Genomic DNA, 17482 nt, shown 5'->3' with positions numbered 1-17482 from the left:
AATATTAAATACATTCTAACAACAGCTTATCAAGCTTAAACGTGCTGCTGTTGTTCAGCCGCTGGTTTCCTCTTTCTGGTGCAAAGTGGGCCAAAAACAAACCAGAGAGACGGACTCCCGACAGAAAAGCCGATCAGCTGATCGTTAAGCAGTTTCATGATTGAAGTAACAGCAAGAAGAGGCAGTCGCTTGTTAAGCTTAACGCAGGAATGCTTTACAAACATTCAGAGATGGACTTACACACTTGCTTTACTTCTCTCGGGGATAACTTTATGGGAGATGAAATGCCGGGTTGCTAGCGAAGCTCCACATGCTATCCAGACCACCGACAGGTCCTGCATGCCACAGCCGCTCTATCACGTGATGCATACTGCTCCGACGTGCTAACGTTCTGAGGTGAGTTACGGCGTGTTGCAAGTTTTGCGAGGTGCTTTCGTGATATTTAATGGATCGGATTACATTTTTTATTTTTTTTATTTTTCTCCGATATCCGATCCAGTAATTTAGGTCAGTATCGGACCGATACCAATCGGATCGGTCCATCTCTAGTCACAACCATAACATTCAACAATACATGTTAAAAATGAGCAACTACAATGCTAAATAATCCAAATCCAAAAGAATAAACATAAATCCTTTGCCACAAGTTATTATTTACACCAGAATGAGTTCATCATCTTCTGGAATTTCCACAGAAGAGATTAGATTAGATTAGATTAGATAGAACTTTATTAATCCCTCGGGTGGGTTCCTCTGGGAAATTCGATTTCCAAAAAAGCACAGCACCGACAGAAGTTACAGAGTTACAGAATATTATATATATATATATATATATATATATATATATATATATATATATATACATACACAGAGACAATATAAATAAAATATACGAAGGGGATAAATAGAATAAATAGGAATAAAAATAAAAATACAAGTGAATTGCACATTTCAAGTATTGAGTCTATTGCACCGTTGACTATTTACAAAAGTATTGCACAAAAGGTATTGCACAGTGAGGTGAAGAGGCACCACAGCTTAGTTGTTCCCCCCTCCTTTGTCCTCCTGTTTCCCCTCCCTCTCCCCTCCAGAGAGGAGTTAAACAGTCTGATGGCGTGTGGGACAAAGGAGTTTTTAAGTCTGTTAGTTCTTGTCTTTGGGAGAAGCAACCTGTCACTGAACAGACTCTTCTGGTTGTTAATGGCCGTGTGCAGAGGATGCCTGGCATTGTCCATAATGTCCATCAGTTTCTTTCAGTCAGACTAAACAGCACCAGACTGAAAAGCCTCAGAAAAAACAACTTCAGATGATATGATAAATGGCAGAACATAACATAACATTTTCTCTGTGCTTTTGCTACAGTTATTTTTTTACAGTTGTTTTTTTGGGACTTGTTTGTCTGATTAGTCAGAAGGACCTCCTGTTCAGCTTGTTTTGGCTGTTCTGGCACTTTTTGATTCATCTCCTATTTATGAGCCTACTTGTACTGTTTTCTTTTTTCTGGAGGCGGCTTCATGTTTAAGCAGTGGAAGGAGAAGTACCTTGTGCTGACCACAGAGGGTAACCTGCTGGTGTGCCGGGATGCAGAGTCCCCTCCAGACCAAGTAGTAGCACTACATAGCAGCTGTGAGTCAATTGCAGAGGGACGAGAAATACTTGACCTGCCCAAGTTGCCTCCAGGGGGCAGGAGGGACTGCTGCTTTGCTCTTATCCTGCCACAGAACAAGTTCCTGCTGCTGCTCTCAGACAACCCAGACGACTGCACGTAGGTCTCACGCTCTCTCTTTGTCTCCTTCCCTCTGGAGCTCAGATGTCCTTTACCCATTCACTATCAGTTGTTTTGCACATGGTGGCATATTTACACACACATACATTCTGAAATTTAGGTTTCCTTTGCTCTACTTGTTACCAAATAAATTTACTGCACGTGATTATCAGGCTTTTCTGCTGTTGAAAAAATAAAAAATAAAACTTTGGATCTGTTTCAAACATCATGACATGTCATTATCTTTCACAGGCTCTGGCTGAAGGTCATCAGGAAAGTGAGAGAGGTGAGTTAGGTAGCACTGTTTTATTTAATATTAAAACAAATTGTGTTCTCTATGTTTTTCACTGCTAATTTGTTAGATTCCTGTTCCAATTGTAGACTGTTTATTTCTGTCATATAATAACGTTTACTTTTTCCAATTTGCTAGGGTGTCATGTCACCCCTGACACTTCAGAGACAACGCAGACTCACTCCCTGCATCACAGATAGAGACCCCCTGCCCGACTCTGCCAGTGATAAAGACCCCGGGTCACCAAGGGTTGGTGAGGGCACCCCTCCTTTGACTAGGGTCACTGAACGGGGAGGCTCCTTCAGAGAGAGAGGGCAAAACCAAGGTCAGCTCTTAGGCCATTTGTAATTACTTGACAGTAGATTGAAGAAGGGTGCTGATTAATTTCACAAAACAGAAAAAACAAGACAAATGAACAAAAACTCTAATCTGGTTAATTAATGAACTAATGGATATAAAACGATTTGTGAATAAAACAAATGGGAAGCACATTCAGAAATTTGACAATACACATTTCTGAAGCATTTATGCCTAAAACTACACATTATCACATCTGTCACACAGCTGTTGCTTTATTACAGTTACAACTGCATCTTAATTACTGAAGCTCTGACTAATTTAATTTGCTAAATGTGATGCATTTGGACAATTCATGTTTGTTTTTTCCTTTATAATTTAGTGCTCTGTTGTTTTGAGCATGACAGATGGTGTCCTTAAGCACCTGCAAAGCCGTAACAGAGCACACAGAGGCAGAGTTGGGGTTAATCGTGTTTTGATCTAATTTTGAGTAATGAAAAATATAGCTTAATTGTATTTCTACTGTGTCCCATTTAATTTAAGTAGTTTATGAATACTAAGTCTAGTACACACATATACACTATTGCCAGTAGTAGTATAATAGTATTATAGTAGCCAGTTAGTATAATATATGCTGTCTGGCTGGTAAATAAGCCAAACTACACATAAATTTGTGAATTTAACAACATTTACATCTTTTACAGCAAATGTGTCACGGCAGCCTCTGCGTAGTGTTTCTGTGGCACCACCTCACCGTATGTCCGACTGTCTTCGCCATGGCAACAGCAGTGATGCCCGGGCAGTGAGGGCAGTATGCTTACTGATGGGAGGGGCAGCAGCCTCCTCTGCTTTGGGCTACCTCAATTCCTGCTCCCCTTCCTCTCCCCTTGCCACAAGACCCCCAGAAATTGCCCACGGCACAGGGGGCTTCTCTGAGCTTTCTGCTGGGGGCTCCTTCCATGCCTGCAGCCAGGATGTCGATTCCCCACACTTTAACAGCTTCGACTTCGAAGGAGACTCCGACTTTGATGCATTTGACTGTGGAGGATTTGCTTTTTAGTTGACAGGGCTTTCAAATTCCTTATATTGATGTTTGTAATATAAGTATGTTGTTATTTACTAATCAGCTGTTGGGTAATCTGTAGGACTAATTTAGCAATCAATAAAGGTGTGCTTCCTGGCTTTGTGCCAATGCTCCTCAGGTTAATCATAAATAAGCCCTACTCCTGTAAACACTGTCTGTGTTGTATCACTTTTTCCATGCCATGATGACTTGATATTAACTGGGTCAGCAGTCTGATTCCAGTCACACAGACATTTATAAGAACATATTAGTCTCAGATTTCAGTTCAATTCAATAAAACTTTATTGATCTTGAAGGTTGATCCTGAAGGAAATTGGGTATGTTTTTTGTTTTGTTTTTTTTTGTTTTTTCAGATTTGGATTTGTGTCATAAATTTGAGAAAAGATGATCTCACTGAACTGAATGTTTTTTTTCTCGTCCACATTTCTCTCAGTGTCTTCTGCCCTGCTTTTGGAAATTACCCTTTCACCTGTGTGCACAGTGTAATTATACATGGAATGCAGTTTAAAGGTTAACACATTAAATCCTTTTGTCAACATGACTTTGTGCTTGTCTCTCTAGAACAAACAAACTGCAGCAGTGCAGACATAGGCCAGGGTCTGGGGAGGAGGGATTTTGAAGCAAATCTGTACAAGAGGGGGATATGCATAACCTGAAAATGCACATGCTTAATGTGTGTATCAAGCAGATTATTATAGTCAAGACATCCATTCATTTTTTTTATCATAAGCATCACTTTTTTAAAATTATATTATGACTGCTTTAAAATACCCAAAGTCTTACTGCTTGGCATTACTTTACTGTTTGACAGCCAGGACAAACAGTAAAGTACAACTTTTTCCTGTTAGAGTTACCCACACTGAAAGGAACAAGTTGTACCATTTCTTGTAGATATAAATCTGACTGAAAAGACAAAAAACAGTTTGAGTAACAGCTAAAATAGCAATGTCATTACATCTCTATCATTGAAGTTCCCTCTGGGTACTCTGGCTTCCCCCCACAGTCCAAAGACATGCAGTTAGTGGGAACAAGTTAATTGATTAATCAAAATTGCCCATAGGTGTGAATCTGTGCGTAAATGTGAGTGCGAATGGTTGTCTGTGCCTCTGTGTGTTAGCCCTGCGACAGACTGGCAACCTGTCCAGGGTGTACCCCGCCTCTCGCCCTATGACAGCTGGGATAGGCTCTGGTGCAAAGTGGGCCAAAAACAAACAAGACAGACGGACTCGCGACAGAAAAGCCGATCAGCTGATCATTAATGTCCTTTTCTCTGTCACTGTCACCAGAGTGTCCAGCTTCATGCCGACCACAGAGCTAGCCCTCCTGATCAGTTTCTCCAGCCTGGATGAGTCCTTCTTTGCTGTGCTGCTCCCCCAGCACACCACAGCATAGAAAAGTACTCCAGCAACCACCGACTGGTAAAACATCCTCAGGAGCTTCCTGCAGATGTTAAAAGACCTCAGCCTCCTGAGGAAGTACAGTCGGCTTTGGGCTTTTTTATACAGGTGCTCTGTGTTGCATGACCAGCAAACTGTTACATGAGCAAGACAGCCAAGGAGGTAAAGGCTTGCAGACTTAGCGGTCTGGATGTTGGATGAGAGGTTGCGGGTTTGGTGGTCGGAGATAGATGTGGATGAGATGATAAACTTTGCCTGTTCTATTTTTAAAATAATTACTTAAAATGTGTTTCTTAAAGCTTTCAGCTTTGAGGTCGGTTTCACAGTGAGCGCTCTGTTTCTATAGTCTTAAATTTAGCGCAACTAATCCCACAAGTTATCCACTTACTTTTTATAACCTTCTTCCATAAAAATGTAATTATTTAGAGCTGTTAGTTTTGGTGTTCATGAAAAAAAACCTGAAACAATCAAACAATCAAAGAGTGAATGTAATAAAAGCCAATACTAAGATGTTAGTTTTGAAGCAACGTCTCACACAGGAGAGCAATTTTAAATGAATTTACTTTGAAGTCCGTGTTAGACTTAATTAATGTATTTTTTTCTGTACAGTTTTAACAACAATGATGAGACTGTTTACATAAAAGCTTTTACAATTTGTTGAATGATAGGTTTGTAGCATAAACCTATTCGCTGGAACGTTAAGGACAATTCAACTGCACAGCAAAAAGCATTAAACACCAAGTAGGCAAAGTTCTTCGTGTTTTGAGGGAGAGAACCACGACAAGCGCCGTTCCTTCGCTTGACCCCAGTCGCTCTCGTCCGCTCCCCCGTAACACTGCTCTTTTATTGAGGTTACATGAATATACATAGGTTCATTAACATATGACGTCTACATACAAACAAAGAGTACCTTGCCTGTGCATTGTGTAAGTGTGCGTGTGTGTGTGTGTGTGTGGGGGGGGGGGGGGGGGGGGGGGGGGGGGTCAGAGTGTGACCCCATAAATGACTTCCCTAAACCTGCTAATCTTGAAGTCCAGCAGTTCATCTAAACAAAAGGCACTTAGCCTAAAACAGATATAGATACGTTCATCCTACCATAAAACAATAAGACAATGTACGACCTCTCCCATGCTCCCAGAATGTGGGTGTGAAAGCCAGAGCACTCTGGAATGCACACAAAGCCTTTGAAGACTATTAAGGATCACACATCCTATCACTACACAATCGATTGTACACCTCTAAGCATATATGGTTAAATATTTCTAAGCATAAATGACAATAAACAATACAAATCTAACATTGATAGGTGTGTAGTTTTTTTAAAAGTAACTATTGGTTAAAATCAGTAGTAATCTTTATTGGATAGAGAAAAAAAAATCTAATTAATACAAGAAAAAATAACTCACTAAAGAAAAGGAATACATGACTGAAAAAACACAAATTGCAATTGTGTTGAGGTAAAAGATTTACATGTGATGGTCTTGTGTTCTACATCAGTGAGGTACTAGCAAACTAACTGTAAAATAAACATCTAATCACTGTTTCACAAGAAGCTGATGAAGACATCCTTGTTGGAGTGCTTCAACCAGACTATAACTCTGTCTGAACAAATTCATCTCTTTTAACGAGGTGTGGCCATGATATGGTATCTGCAGGGCACATTCATAAAACTGCTGTTTTCAGGAATGAGGTTTATACTGTCAGGGCCTCCAGCACAGGAAAAAGTGAAATCCTGCAGCAATGATACTATAAAGATAAAAAGCTCCATACGGGCCAGAGACTCGCCAACACAGTTTCTCTTCCCTGTAGAGATACACAAAGGACTCTGATTAAAAATAATTGCTTTTCACTGTAAATATCAAGATATTTGGAAAAAAATTATTCTTTTGCATGATTTAACATGCAAAAGAACTGGATGATCAATAACTGTGTGTTGACTCTTTACCTGCAGAGAATGGCATGAATGCAGGACTTTTCTTAAAGTTGCCATTATTGTCCAAGAAGTGCTGGGGATTGAAGGACCTGGGAGTGGCCCATTGCTTTTCCTCTTTTAGCACAGAGTGCAACAGCGGAATAACTACAGTGTCCTATTCAAAACATATATCTTGTTAGTGTTGCTGCTTTCAACATTATTCTCTGACTTGATATACAATAGATTCTGTAATACACATGAGATCTTGGAATTGAGAATACCTTTGGGATTGTATAACCCCTGAAGGATATGTCATTCAGTGTGTAGTGAGGGAGGCTGAGAGGGACATGGTCAAGAAAACGTTGCACTTCATGGATGACAGCAAGTGAAAAAGGGAGGGACTTCCTGTCCTCCATCCTGGGACAACGGCCTTTTCCAATAACAGTGTCAATCTCTTGCTGCATTTTCTCTGGACACAGCAAAGCAGAAATGATTACCACTCTGATTTGTTTTATACGTCCACCAAGGGACGTATTCCTAACCATAATGTATTAGTATTGAATGTATTATAAAGTAAATTCACAGTTTTACCTTGTTTTGGGGGGTATTTAATCAGCACGCTAAGAGCATATCTCAGGGTGGAGCTGGTGGTCTGTGTTCCAGCCAGAAACAGAGTCATTATTGTAGAGATCAAATTGTCATAGTGGAACTCAGTTGTGGAAATCTCCTTTTCCTGAGAGAAGAAAGTTGTCATTGTTTTTCTGTGCTTCTCTGTACTTCAATCTGTCTCTCTTTATATTTTTTCTCTTTCTGTCTGTGTGAGTGTATATTTGTGTGTGCATCTTGATCTGTTCTGGCTTCTAGCCCTCTGTTTCTGCACACCTGAGGTGAATAATCTCATCTGTTTGTCATCAGTTATTATCTTACCATCATATCTTACTTTAATAGACTTGACCCGTGTTCAGTGTCAATGTTCCCTCTGGCAGAAACATACGATTTAAGGAGTTTGCTAAAGTAGCTCGGTGCTGTGTTGTTGGTAATTTTAAATGTAAGCAACAGTATTTTAAACTGGATGTGGTATTTAATGGGTAGCCAATGCAGGTCAGCTAGAGTAATTTCCCCATGGGGATCAATAAAGTATCCATTATTATTATTATTATTATTAGAACATGGTTATGTGTGATTATTCCCAGCTCTGCTCTCCTCCTGTGTATCATTCCCTCATTATCCCTCTGTCTTTTAAGCCCTGTGTCTTCCTGTGTTTGTTGCTGGTTTGTCTGTGTTTCTTCCTCTGCATTTTCTGTGTTCCAGAGTCCATGTCCAGGGGCGTTTTCCTACACTGGCCTCTATAAAACAATATAAACAGAAAATAAGCACTAACAATATATATTTATTTCGAAACAGTTTCCCCCTTTTCATTTCTCTCCTGAGAAATGAACTAATTCCTGATTTATCCCATTAACTTTACTTGCATGTGAGAATAATAGCTAAAGTATAACAAAAGAAATCCAAAAAATAAAACCTTTCCATTGCCCAAGCATGTATGTCATCTGTCCCCTCAACGGGTTGTATATTTTCAATGTTCCCTTATTATTGTGGCATAATTACTTCTATTCACAACAAATAAATCAAACAAATAAATCAAGCTCTACGACAGCACCTCACACACACAAAGTAACTCCACCAAAGTGCCTATTTCGAGTCACTTTTGCCGGTCCAAGCCCGGTGTAACAACAGAACCCAGAGCCCCTGTCGATAGGGTGTTACAAATAAGTACTCTGAGTTCCTCCAAAATTACCGGATTCCTTCCTCTGTCTCGAAAAGGAGAAACCAGCCACCCTTTGAAGAAATGTCATTTTTGGTGCTTGTTTACACAATGGTCTTATTCTTTTTCAGTCACTACCCAGAGCTAAACCATAGACCACTACCCAGAGCTCATTAGCTCTGGGTAGTGGTCTATGGTTAATCTGGTTAACCTATGTCCCTTGCAAGATGTGAGGGACATAGATTAACCAGTAAATGCTACTACTGCACATTCACCCAGTGTATATACTATATGTATGTATATATATATATATAATGTTCTTCCTCTACACCCCCCCCCCCAATTTTTGCACATGTCGAGGAGCGTGTCAGGCTACATTTCACTGTGTGTTATACTTGTATAACTATGCATGTGACAAATAAAGAACCTTGAACCTTGAACCTGAAATCAAGTAAATCAAAGGCCTTACTTTTATGCTCAGCTCTCTCTTCACCAGCTGGATATAATTTACATTACTGCAACTATCACCAATCCATCTGTCAATCTCCCATGTCCCTCTCCTCTCACTTGGGAATAAAACCCTGAGATACTTAAAGCTAACCACTAGCAGCACTTGGGTGCACTTTTCCAGCTGAGAACCTTGACCTTAAACTTGGAAGCGCCAATTCTCATTTCCACCACTTCACACTTGGCTACAAACCATTCCAGTTCAAGTTGAAGGTCATCACTTGATGTAACCAACAGAACCACATAATCTGTAAAGGTCAGGGAGATTGTGAGACCCCCAAAGTGGAATCCTTCCACCACTTTGCTACACCTAGAAATTCTGTCCATAAAAAAGTGGACAGAATGACACCGCAGCAATTAAAACAACAAACGGCTGCGCGCGCTCGGAGCGCACCAGTGAAGACAATGCATTCATCATCACAGAGCATGCCGTGAGGAACACCTTCAGGAGGGTGAACACCAGGAAGGCAGCAGGACCAGATGCAATCCCTGGCCGGGTCCTGAGAGCCTGCGCTGACCAGCTAGCAGCGGTGTTCACGGAAATCTTCAACCTTTCACTGGCCCAAGCAGTGGTTCCCACGTGCTTCAAACAGTCCATCATTGTCCCTGTTCCAAAGAAACAAACAGCCCGCTTGCCACAATGACTACCGTCCAGTAGCACTGACTTCAGTTGTAATGAAGTGTTTTGAAAGACTGATAAGAGATCGCATCACTTCTTCACTTCCTGTCACATCGACTCACTTCAGTTTGCTTACTGGACTAATCGTTCCAGAGACGACGCCATAGCTCACCTGCTCCACACATCCCTGAGTCACCTGGACACTGGCAGAGGGAGTTATGTTAGGATGCTGTTCGTGGACTACAGTTCAGCATTCAACACAATAATTCCCTCTAAGTTTTTCACCAAGTTGACGGATCTAGGACTCAGCTCATCACTGTGTCAGTGGATCCTCAACTTCCTCACAGACAGACCCCAATCAGTGAGGGTGGCAAAACAAGTCTCCATCTCACTCAGCACTGGAGTGCCTCAGGGCTGTGTTTGAAGCCCCCTGCTGTACTCACTGTACACTTATGACTGTGTAGCCACATCAGACACCACCTCCATTGTCAAGTTTGCTGACGACACTGTTGTTGTGGGCCTGATCTCCGACAACATCGAGACAGCCTACCTGGAGGAGATTAGGAACCTGGAGACCTGGTGCCAGGAGAATAATCTCCTCCTAAACATCAGCAAGACTAAGGAGCTGATCGTGGACTTCACTACAAAGCAGGCGAGGAATTACAAGCCCCTCAGTTCTACAGTGAGGCTAGTCACGTGCTCTAATGTTGTGATGTGGACATTAATGTGCTCTCTGTGCAGAGGAGTTTTTTTTGTTTCCTGTTCTCATGCTGTCCTCCCATAGGTGCCCAGCGTGAGAAGAGGTCTCTTTTTTTCCTCTTGTACTTTTCCCATTGTTGTGTAATTTTTCAGTGTTTTCTCTGCAACGCTGCCAATCTCCGACTGTATTCCCATGTGATGTCTTTGTTGTGTGTGTAAGTCGGGGGGGGGGGGGTCCTATTCCTCTGCGGGGCAACCTGCATATGGCCAATAAACCAATAAAGCATTCATTCAATTCAATCATCAGTGGCACGCCAGTGGAGAGAGTGGACAGTTTCCGATACCTGGGTGTCCACATCACTCAGGACCTGTCATTGTCCTGTCACATCAACACCCTGGTTAAGAAAGCCCGTCAGCGTCTCTTCTTCCTCAGAAGACTTAGAGACTTCCATCTGCCACTGAGGGTGCTCAAGAACTTTTACTCCTGCACCATCGAGAGCGTCCTGACGGGAAACCTCTGCACCTGGTTTGGGAACAGCACCAAGCAGGACAGACGAGATCTGCAAAGACTGGTGCGCTCAGCCGAACGCATCATTCAATCAGAGCTCCCTGACCTGCTGTCCATCTACACCAAGCGGTGCAAGACCAAAGCCAGGAAGATTATGATGGACCTCTCCCATCCCAACAATGGACTCTTCTCACTGTTGAGGTCTGGGAAGCGCTTCCGCTCCCTTAAGGCCAAAACAGAGAGAATGAGGAGGAGCTTCTTCCCCCAGGCTATTCGGGCCCTGAACCAGGTGTAGGACTGGACTCTCCCACACATATCACATCACCACATGCACTCTGTTTTTTCTTCATGCACACTTCCTATAATTTATAATCTCTTTCTGCTATTTGCACATTTTTTTTACTGTAAATTTCTAAGTTAAATCTGTAAATTTTGTATAACCTGTAAATTGTAAATACTGTAAAACCACTGTCATTTCGGGCATTGCACAGCTACAAGCATTTCACCTCATGTCATACTGTGTATGGTTGCGTGTGTGACAAATAAAATTTGAATTTGAACTCTGAACTGTTGTTAAGCACATTAGTGCAAAAGACTGTAAGTGCACAGTCCCCAACCGGAAGGGGCAGGGAAACAACTCACTTGTCCACCAGTGAAACTTCCAATGTGCAGGCGAAAAACTGAGGAGATACAAGTATACTGATTGAAACACCAGATTGGCACTGAGTCCAGACCCTCAAAAGGAGTTTGGTTCCAGAGCCTGTGCAATGTGTTGAAATAAGCCTGACCACATCTAGCTGGGGGTCTTTTAATTTAACATCATGCTCCTTACCCACTAGAAAGATAATGTTCCTTGTCCCAAAACCCTTCTTCATAGGGATTATCTGAATCAGTTTTCATTTGGTCCCTTAGCCAGGACAAGTTTGCCTTAGGAGACTCTGTCACAAACAAATTCCTCCAACAACATGCAAACCTTTCCATCACAAGAAGGCAATTCACAGAGGAGTGTTTAAAATCATTCATAGCAAGATTAGGAAATTTTTAGCACTTTAGATTATATTAATTGCCTAGATTAATAAACACAGTATTTGGAGTTTTGAGCTTTCTTTGATAAATTATGCTTAAGTTTTCCAACCTGGTTCATTTGAATAAGGAAGGAGTCTATGTAGTCTCGTGGGGAGCTGGGGTCCAATGTGTCTTTGTGTTCTTGGATCTTCATCTTGATAAACTTTCTCACTTCTTCATACTCTGCAAAAACTTTTTGATGGGGGCCAGGAAGATGGTCCATGAGTTTCGGAAAGAGGTTGTATATCTGTTGTAAAGAAACATAGCAACATACATTCTTGTGAAGAGACAATGATACATCTACTGTGTTTGGATCATTTTTACAGTATGATTTTCAAAAGACGTATATACTATTATACAAAATATGAAAACCAAATTAAAAAGCATTTCTATTTAATTTTTAATTTACCTGACCCACAGGGCTGCTGTTAACGTTTTCTATTTGAAAAAGTATGGTAAGAAGGCGTAAGAACTGCTTGTCTTCATAGCTGAACCGTTGACCAAAAACCAGGCAGCAGATCACGTTAGACACAGTACAGCTCAATAAGAATGTGGGGTCAAATGGTGCACCTGCAAGAGAAGAGGAATCATCTGTCAGATTAACTAAGGACTTCACTTTAGTTATGACATGCCCACACTTCCAACTTTCCCACTGTTTAGTCAGTTTTTTAAAGAGATTTAAAGAGTATGTTTGTTGGCACATGGCTTTCCCAAATAACAGTTTTCATGCATTTGAATGTGTTTTCTGAGATCAGTTGTTGTGCATCCTGATGTGTTAACAACCTGAAGCTCACAAAAACACTGTTTTAGTAGATCATATTGTGTTTTTTGGGTGGCTGTGGTGGGTGTCAATTCAGTACTGGAAAATAATAGGTTAGTGGCATTAGCCCACTGTGGTATGTTTCTATCTTGCTAAACTTAAGACTGATTATATTCAATTAGTGTTATAGTGTCCTGTAATATTTAGGGCATGTGAAATGACCTTTCAGCACCTGAAATTATACCTTTTAATTTATGTATGTGAGCCCTCATATGTTCACTCTCTTCTTGGATCCATTCTTCCATCCCCTTGCGTCCCATCCCAAAGTCTCTTAGAGTGGTCATTGTGAAGCGTCGCAGCTGACGCCAGCGTTCCCCGTTACTGCTCCCTAGACCTGAAAGGTTAAACCACTTATCAAAGTAATGGAAGAGAAGCCATGCTGGTTCATGAAAGAATTAAAGCACTAGGAAACAAAATCACTTGTGCCTTGACAAAGACAACATATTTAAGTGATCACGCTTTACCATATTTCTTGTTAGGGTTGTGTATTAATGGAGTTGGGGCTCTGCCTGTGAAGTCATCTGCTTGATCCACCAAGGCTTCTTTCACAGCATCATATCCTACCAGAACTACTGTCCGCTGCCAGCCTAGGTATACTGTCATCACTGGCCCATAGGTTTCACTGAACTAAAGATAGATAAAATGATTTATTTAAATCATTTAAATTAAATAAATCATTTATTTAAATGCGCATTCATCTGAAATTTTGTCTAAATGCCAACATGCTGTTAAAGTTAAATTTGGTGTGTTTATAGAAAGTATGCGAGTCTCCTCAAATTACGAGAAAATATATTGCACAACTTAAAAAACCGCACAAATATTTTAAAAAGTGAACTCTTACCTTAACAAAGCTTTTAAAAGGTGCTTTTTTGTCTATCTGTAGAAGGTTTCCTATGAGAGGAAGTGCAGTGGGTCCTGGAGGCAAATGCCAGTTCCTTTTGTGTTTTATATTAAACATCCACAGCAGAACTAAGATTAAACCTGCTAAGATCACAGTTGCACAAGATTCCATCCTGCTCTATATAATATAAAAACTATAAAATAATGAAAAAAAATACAAGACAGCAGCAAGTCAAGGAACTAGAAGCAAAAAGAAATTTCAACAAGACTCAGGGTTATGAGAAATATGAAGTTCACACTACAGCTACACAAATAAAGCAACAGAGAGCCCTGTTGAAAGAAGAACTCAAAGACAATATCAATTGGGATTAAGACTGCAAAGTCTAACTAAGAGTAAAACTATACTAATAGAACAGGATAAATCAAACTGTAATAAAAACAGAACTTAATATGCCAGCAACCCAAAAGCCTGGCTCCAAGACCCAGGACAGTCACACATAGGAGATCTGTTTATATTTAACAGGGAGTTTGCGTAAGCATGGAATAGGACACTGGTGAGCTTATTGATTAACCACTCTTCTTAGTTAACCTTTAATTTATTATGTTTTTTAGAATTTTTTTAAAACTGTCAAATGTTTTATTGCGGCTCCAAAACCAACAGCAGCGGCAGGCTAGACGACACACACAATAAACACGTTAAATGCACTTCTGAGCTATTTGTTCTTGCAATCATTTTTGATAGGTCTTTATCAATTGAGTTCTGTCTTGCTGGGGGTCACAGACTTCTGCAAAAACTGTCTAATAGGGGACGACCGTGGCTCAGGGATTTGGGAAGCGCATCTATAACCGGGAGGTCACTGGTTCGATCCCCGGGCTCTCTGTCCAGGTCGTTGTGTCCTTGGGCAAGACACTTTACCCTACCGCCTACTGGCGGTGCGATATGGCAGCCTCGCTTCTGTCAGTCTGCCCCAGGGCACCTGTGGCTACAACTGTAGCTTACCGCTTGCTTGTGAATGCGAGAGTGAATGAATAGTGGCATTGTAAAGCGCTTTAGGTGCCTTGAATCTTTAATATGACGGCGTCTCAACTTTGGCCGGGGAAGATGCGCTCTGGGCCTTCTTCATTACTAGGTCGTGGAAGCACCGGTCGATGAAATCTTGGAGAGCGTCTAAACTCTCTTTGTTGTCCTCCAGGGTGTTGGAGATAGTTGGACAAATGTGGTTAGTTAAATGACAATTGATTAGTGTATTTGGAATACTTCAAGTTTTTTTTTTTAAATTTAGGAATACTTTAAGTTTTAAAGCGTTTTTTATATTCTATGCTACCATTTGCTTTTTTTCCCTCCAAATCTCCGGCGTCTGACGTCACCTACAGCATAATTCGCTTACCTTCTCCCGTCACTTCCATCACTTACGGTCTCACTTCCCTCCTCCTCTCACTTCCCTCCTCTATATTATTTTGAGCACAATGTTTCTTTGTTTATCTAAAAACAAATGAATTAAACTGTGTTTATATTGATATCCAATGAGTTCAACCCTTTGTGCATTGTGCAACTGAAAGAGACGTAAATACTAATTTAGTTTTTCTAAAGTGGGTTTGACCTGCAGCTCAGTAAAGCACCCCTCCGGGAGCCAAACCCATCTGTTCTCTGATTGGATAGTGAAATTTGTGATTGACATGACATCGACTAATCAGCTGAAAGGAAGAAAAATCAGGTCAAAATTCGTACTGGTAAGTTGAAACTTGAGTGCAGAGTTTCACTCTTATTTTTTTTGCTTTGTATCTGTAAACAGACCTTAACAAAAAGAATTTGTAATTTGTGTAAATATTTTTACACACACAAATCTTTTTTATGCACACACAAATTCTTATCTACAGATGCACAAAGATACGCATTCTGACTTACAACAACAACAAGATTAGGGATGGTGTACATGAGAATCGGATGTCCACTTGGAGCAACTGCATTTCTGCTTCTGCGCATTATGTGGGTGTTCCACAAATGTGCAACTTGTTGCAGCTCTTTCTGTTAAATATTAACAATTTTTAAAAAATCTCACGAGAGCACATTTCTTTTGGCTCAACATGTTGACCAAAAGCACCACACACGTGCCTTTTTTTTAAACATTGTGATTTTATGTTTCCGGCCAGTGAAATATGCATTTTTTTCATATCCTGAACATAATGGTAATAAGCCTGGTTTATGTGCATGGTGGGTGTTAAAGCGAACTTTTTCTCTCTCTGTGTCTCTCTTTCTCTCTAACACACAGACACACACTGACTCAATAAAAGAATATAAATGTGGTTACATACCTCGATGACGTTCAGGCATGTAAACAATATGAGTTGCTTGTCCAAAAAACATCCAGAAAAACAGTCATTGTCTTTTAATTTCTGGAAACGATTTTTCCAGTGCTGACTCTCATAAAGGCTCACCAGCCTTGAATATGCTGATTGTGATTGCTGGGCCCAGTAATAAAACTGTTTCGATCCATAATCCAATGCAAGAGTCTTTGCATCTCTGCCATTATGACCCAAAGCAGAGCTAATCCTGGCAGGTGTGCCCATCTTCTTTTCTACTTTTACTATGAAATATCCAGCAATGACTTTGGGATCATTGTTTGTTGAATAGGCTTGAAGCCAAATCGTAACTCTAGAAAAGCCATCAATACAGCCATTTATACAGATTCCAAAAGGCTTCAGTTTGTCATAGAAGTCAACATGCCATGAAATTTGGTCCAGGATTAACATACGTGCGTCACATTAGGTGATTTCTGCGTCATTGCTCAACCCCATAAGGGTCAAGATATTTCAGTAAATGTCTCGCAGTATACTCTGCGTGACAACATAACCTGTGTAAATGCAGTTCAGCTGGTGTAGTTTGTATCCATGGAGCCTCCCGTGTCCCTCCAGTTGATCAAAAAGAAATCGTGCCACCTCAGTCGACTCAGACTCATTCTTTCTCCAGTATAGCCACATGCGTTTTAGGTTTCTTCTGAGTGTCTGCATGCTTATCACAATACTGTCCCACCTGCTCAGTAACAGAAAATCTCCCCATGCCTCAATCCAAGCATAAAATAGAACTTAATTAATTCCGATAAACAAGCCATGTTCTCGCACTCTGATCTGCACTGCCATCCACTTCACTATGTTTTAAGGCAAACGAATATATCATGTTCAAACAATAAAAGATATGTTATAACGTGAAAACTTTATTGTTCAAACAATATAATTATCTCGTTTGTACGTTAAAGGTTTTTTGTTGTAACGTGATAATTATGTATATTGTAATAACGTAATATTTTGTCGTTCAAACGTGAAAGTATAATGTACTAACATGATAGTATATTGTACAAACATGAAAAGTATATTGTTAGAACAATAAAGTTTTCACGTATAACGTGATATACCTCTGTTGTTTTATTGCCTGGGTGTCAGCTCTACGCTTCCATAGCAAATACTATGATTTAAATTTTAAAGCAAAATTTCACACATGAGAACAATTTTTTTTTAATTTACTTTGTCCTTGTTAGGCTTTTTTTTTGGGGGGGGGGGGTTGTAAAGTTTTAACAGCCATGATGAGACTATTTACATAAAAACCTTAATGATTTGTTGATAGGTGTAAAGCCATTTACAGTAGTTATTGGTTAATAATAGTAGAAATATTTATTGCCTGTAGAGGAAAAATAGTCCAATTAATACAAGAAACAATAACTCTTTTTAAAAAAAAAAGGAAACAAAAAACAATACATGACAAAAAACAGAAAGCACAGTTATGATGAGATGAAAGATTTACATGTAATGGTCTTGTGTTCTACATCAGTGAGGTATAGGGGTGGGTTTTTATAATCGATTCATCGATTAAAATCGATTCTGGCTTGGATAACGTAAAATCGATTCATTAAAATCCTG

At 40.3% G+C, this 17482-nt stretch overlaps 2 protein-coding genes across 2 annotated transcripts; one reads left to right on the top strand and one right to left on the bottom strand.

Moving 5' to 3' along the window:
• The first annotated feature begins 1067 nt into the window (after positions 1-1067).
• On the top strand, positions 1068-3979 carry LOC147315060 (uncharacterized). The gene is made up of 4 exons (XM_086262271.1): positions 1068-1765; positions 2018-2051; positions 2196-2382; positions 3059-3979. The coding sequence occupies exons 1-4, from the start codon at positions 1515-1517 to the stop codon at positions 3412-3414; spliced, it is 828 nt and encodes a 275-aa protein (XP_086118397.1). The 5' UTR covers positions 1068-1514; the 3' UTR covers positions 3415-3979.
• A 1804-nt stretch (positions 3980-5783) lies between these two features.
• Positions 5784-14081, bottom strand: LOC147315059 (cytochrome P450 2F3-like). The gene is made up of 9 exons (XM_086262268.1): positions 13572-14081; positions 13195-13357; positions 12915-13064; positions 12320-12480; positions 11981-12157; positions 7339-7480; positions 7029-7216; positions 6781-6922; positions 5784-6638 (listed from the first exon to the last, which is right to left on the bottom strand). The coding sequence occupies exons 1-9, from the start codon at positions 13740-13742 to the stop codon at positions 6457-6459; spliced, it is 1476 nt and encodes a 491-aa protein (XP_086118394.1). The 5' UTR covers positions 13743-14081; the 3' UTR covers positions 5784-6456.
• Between the last annotated feature and the right edge of the window lie 3401 nt (positions 14082-17482).

The sequence above is a fragment of the Aulonocara sp. 'chitande type north' Nkhata Bay genome, linkage group LG14, assembly GCF_057382095.1.
Source record: "Aulonocara sp. 'chitande type north' Nkhata Bay isolate Kocher_YH1m ecotype deep benthic linkage group LG14, A_spYH_male_GT1.1, whole genome shotgun sequence".
NCBI classification, from domain to species: domain Eukaryota; kingdom Metazoa; phylum Chordata; class Actinopteri; order Cichliformes; family Cichlidae; genus Aulonocara; species Aulonocara sp. 'chitande type north' Nkhata Bay.
This window is presented reverse-complemented; position numbering and strand designations above follow the sequence as displayed.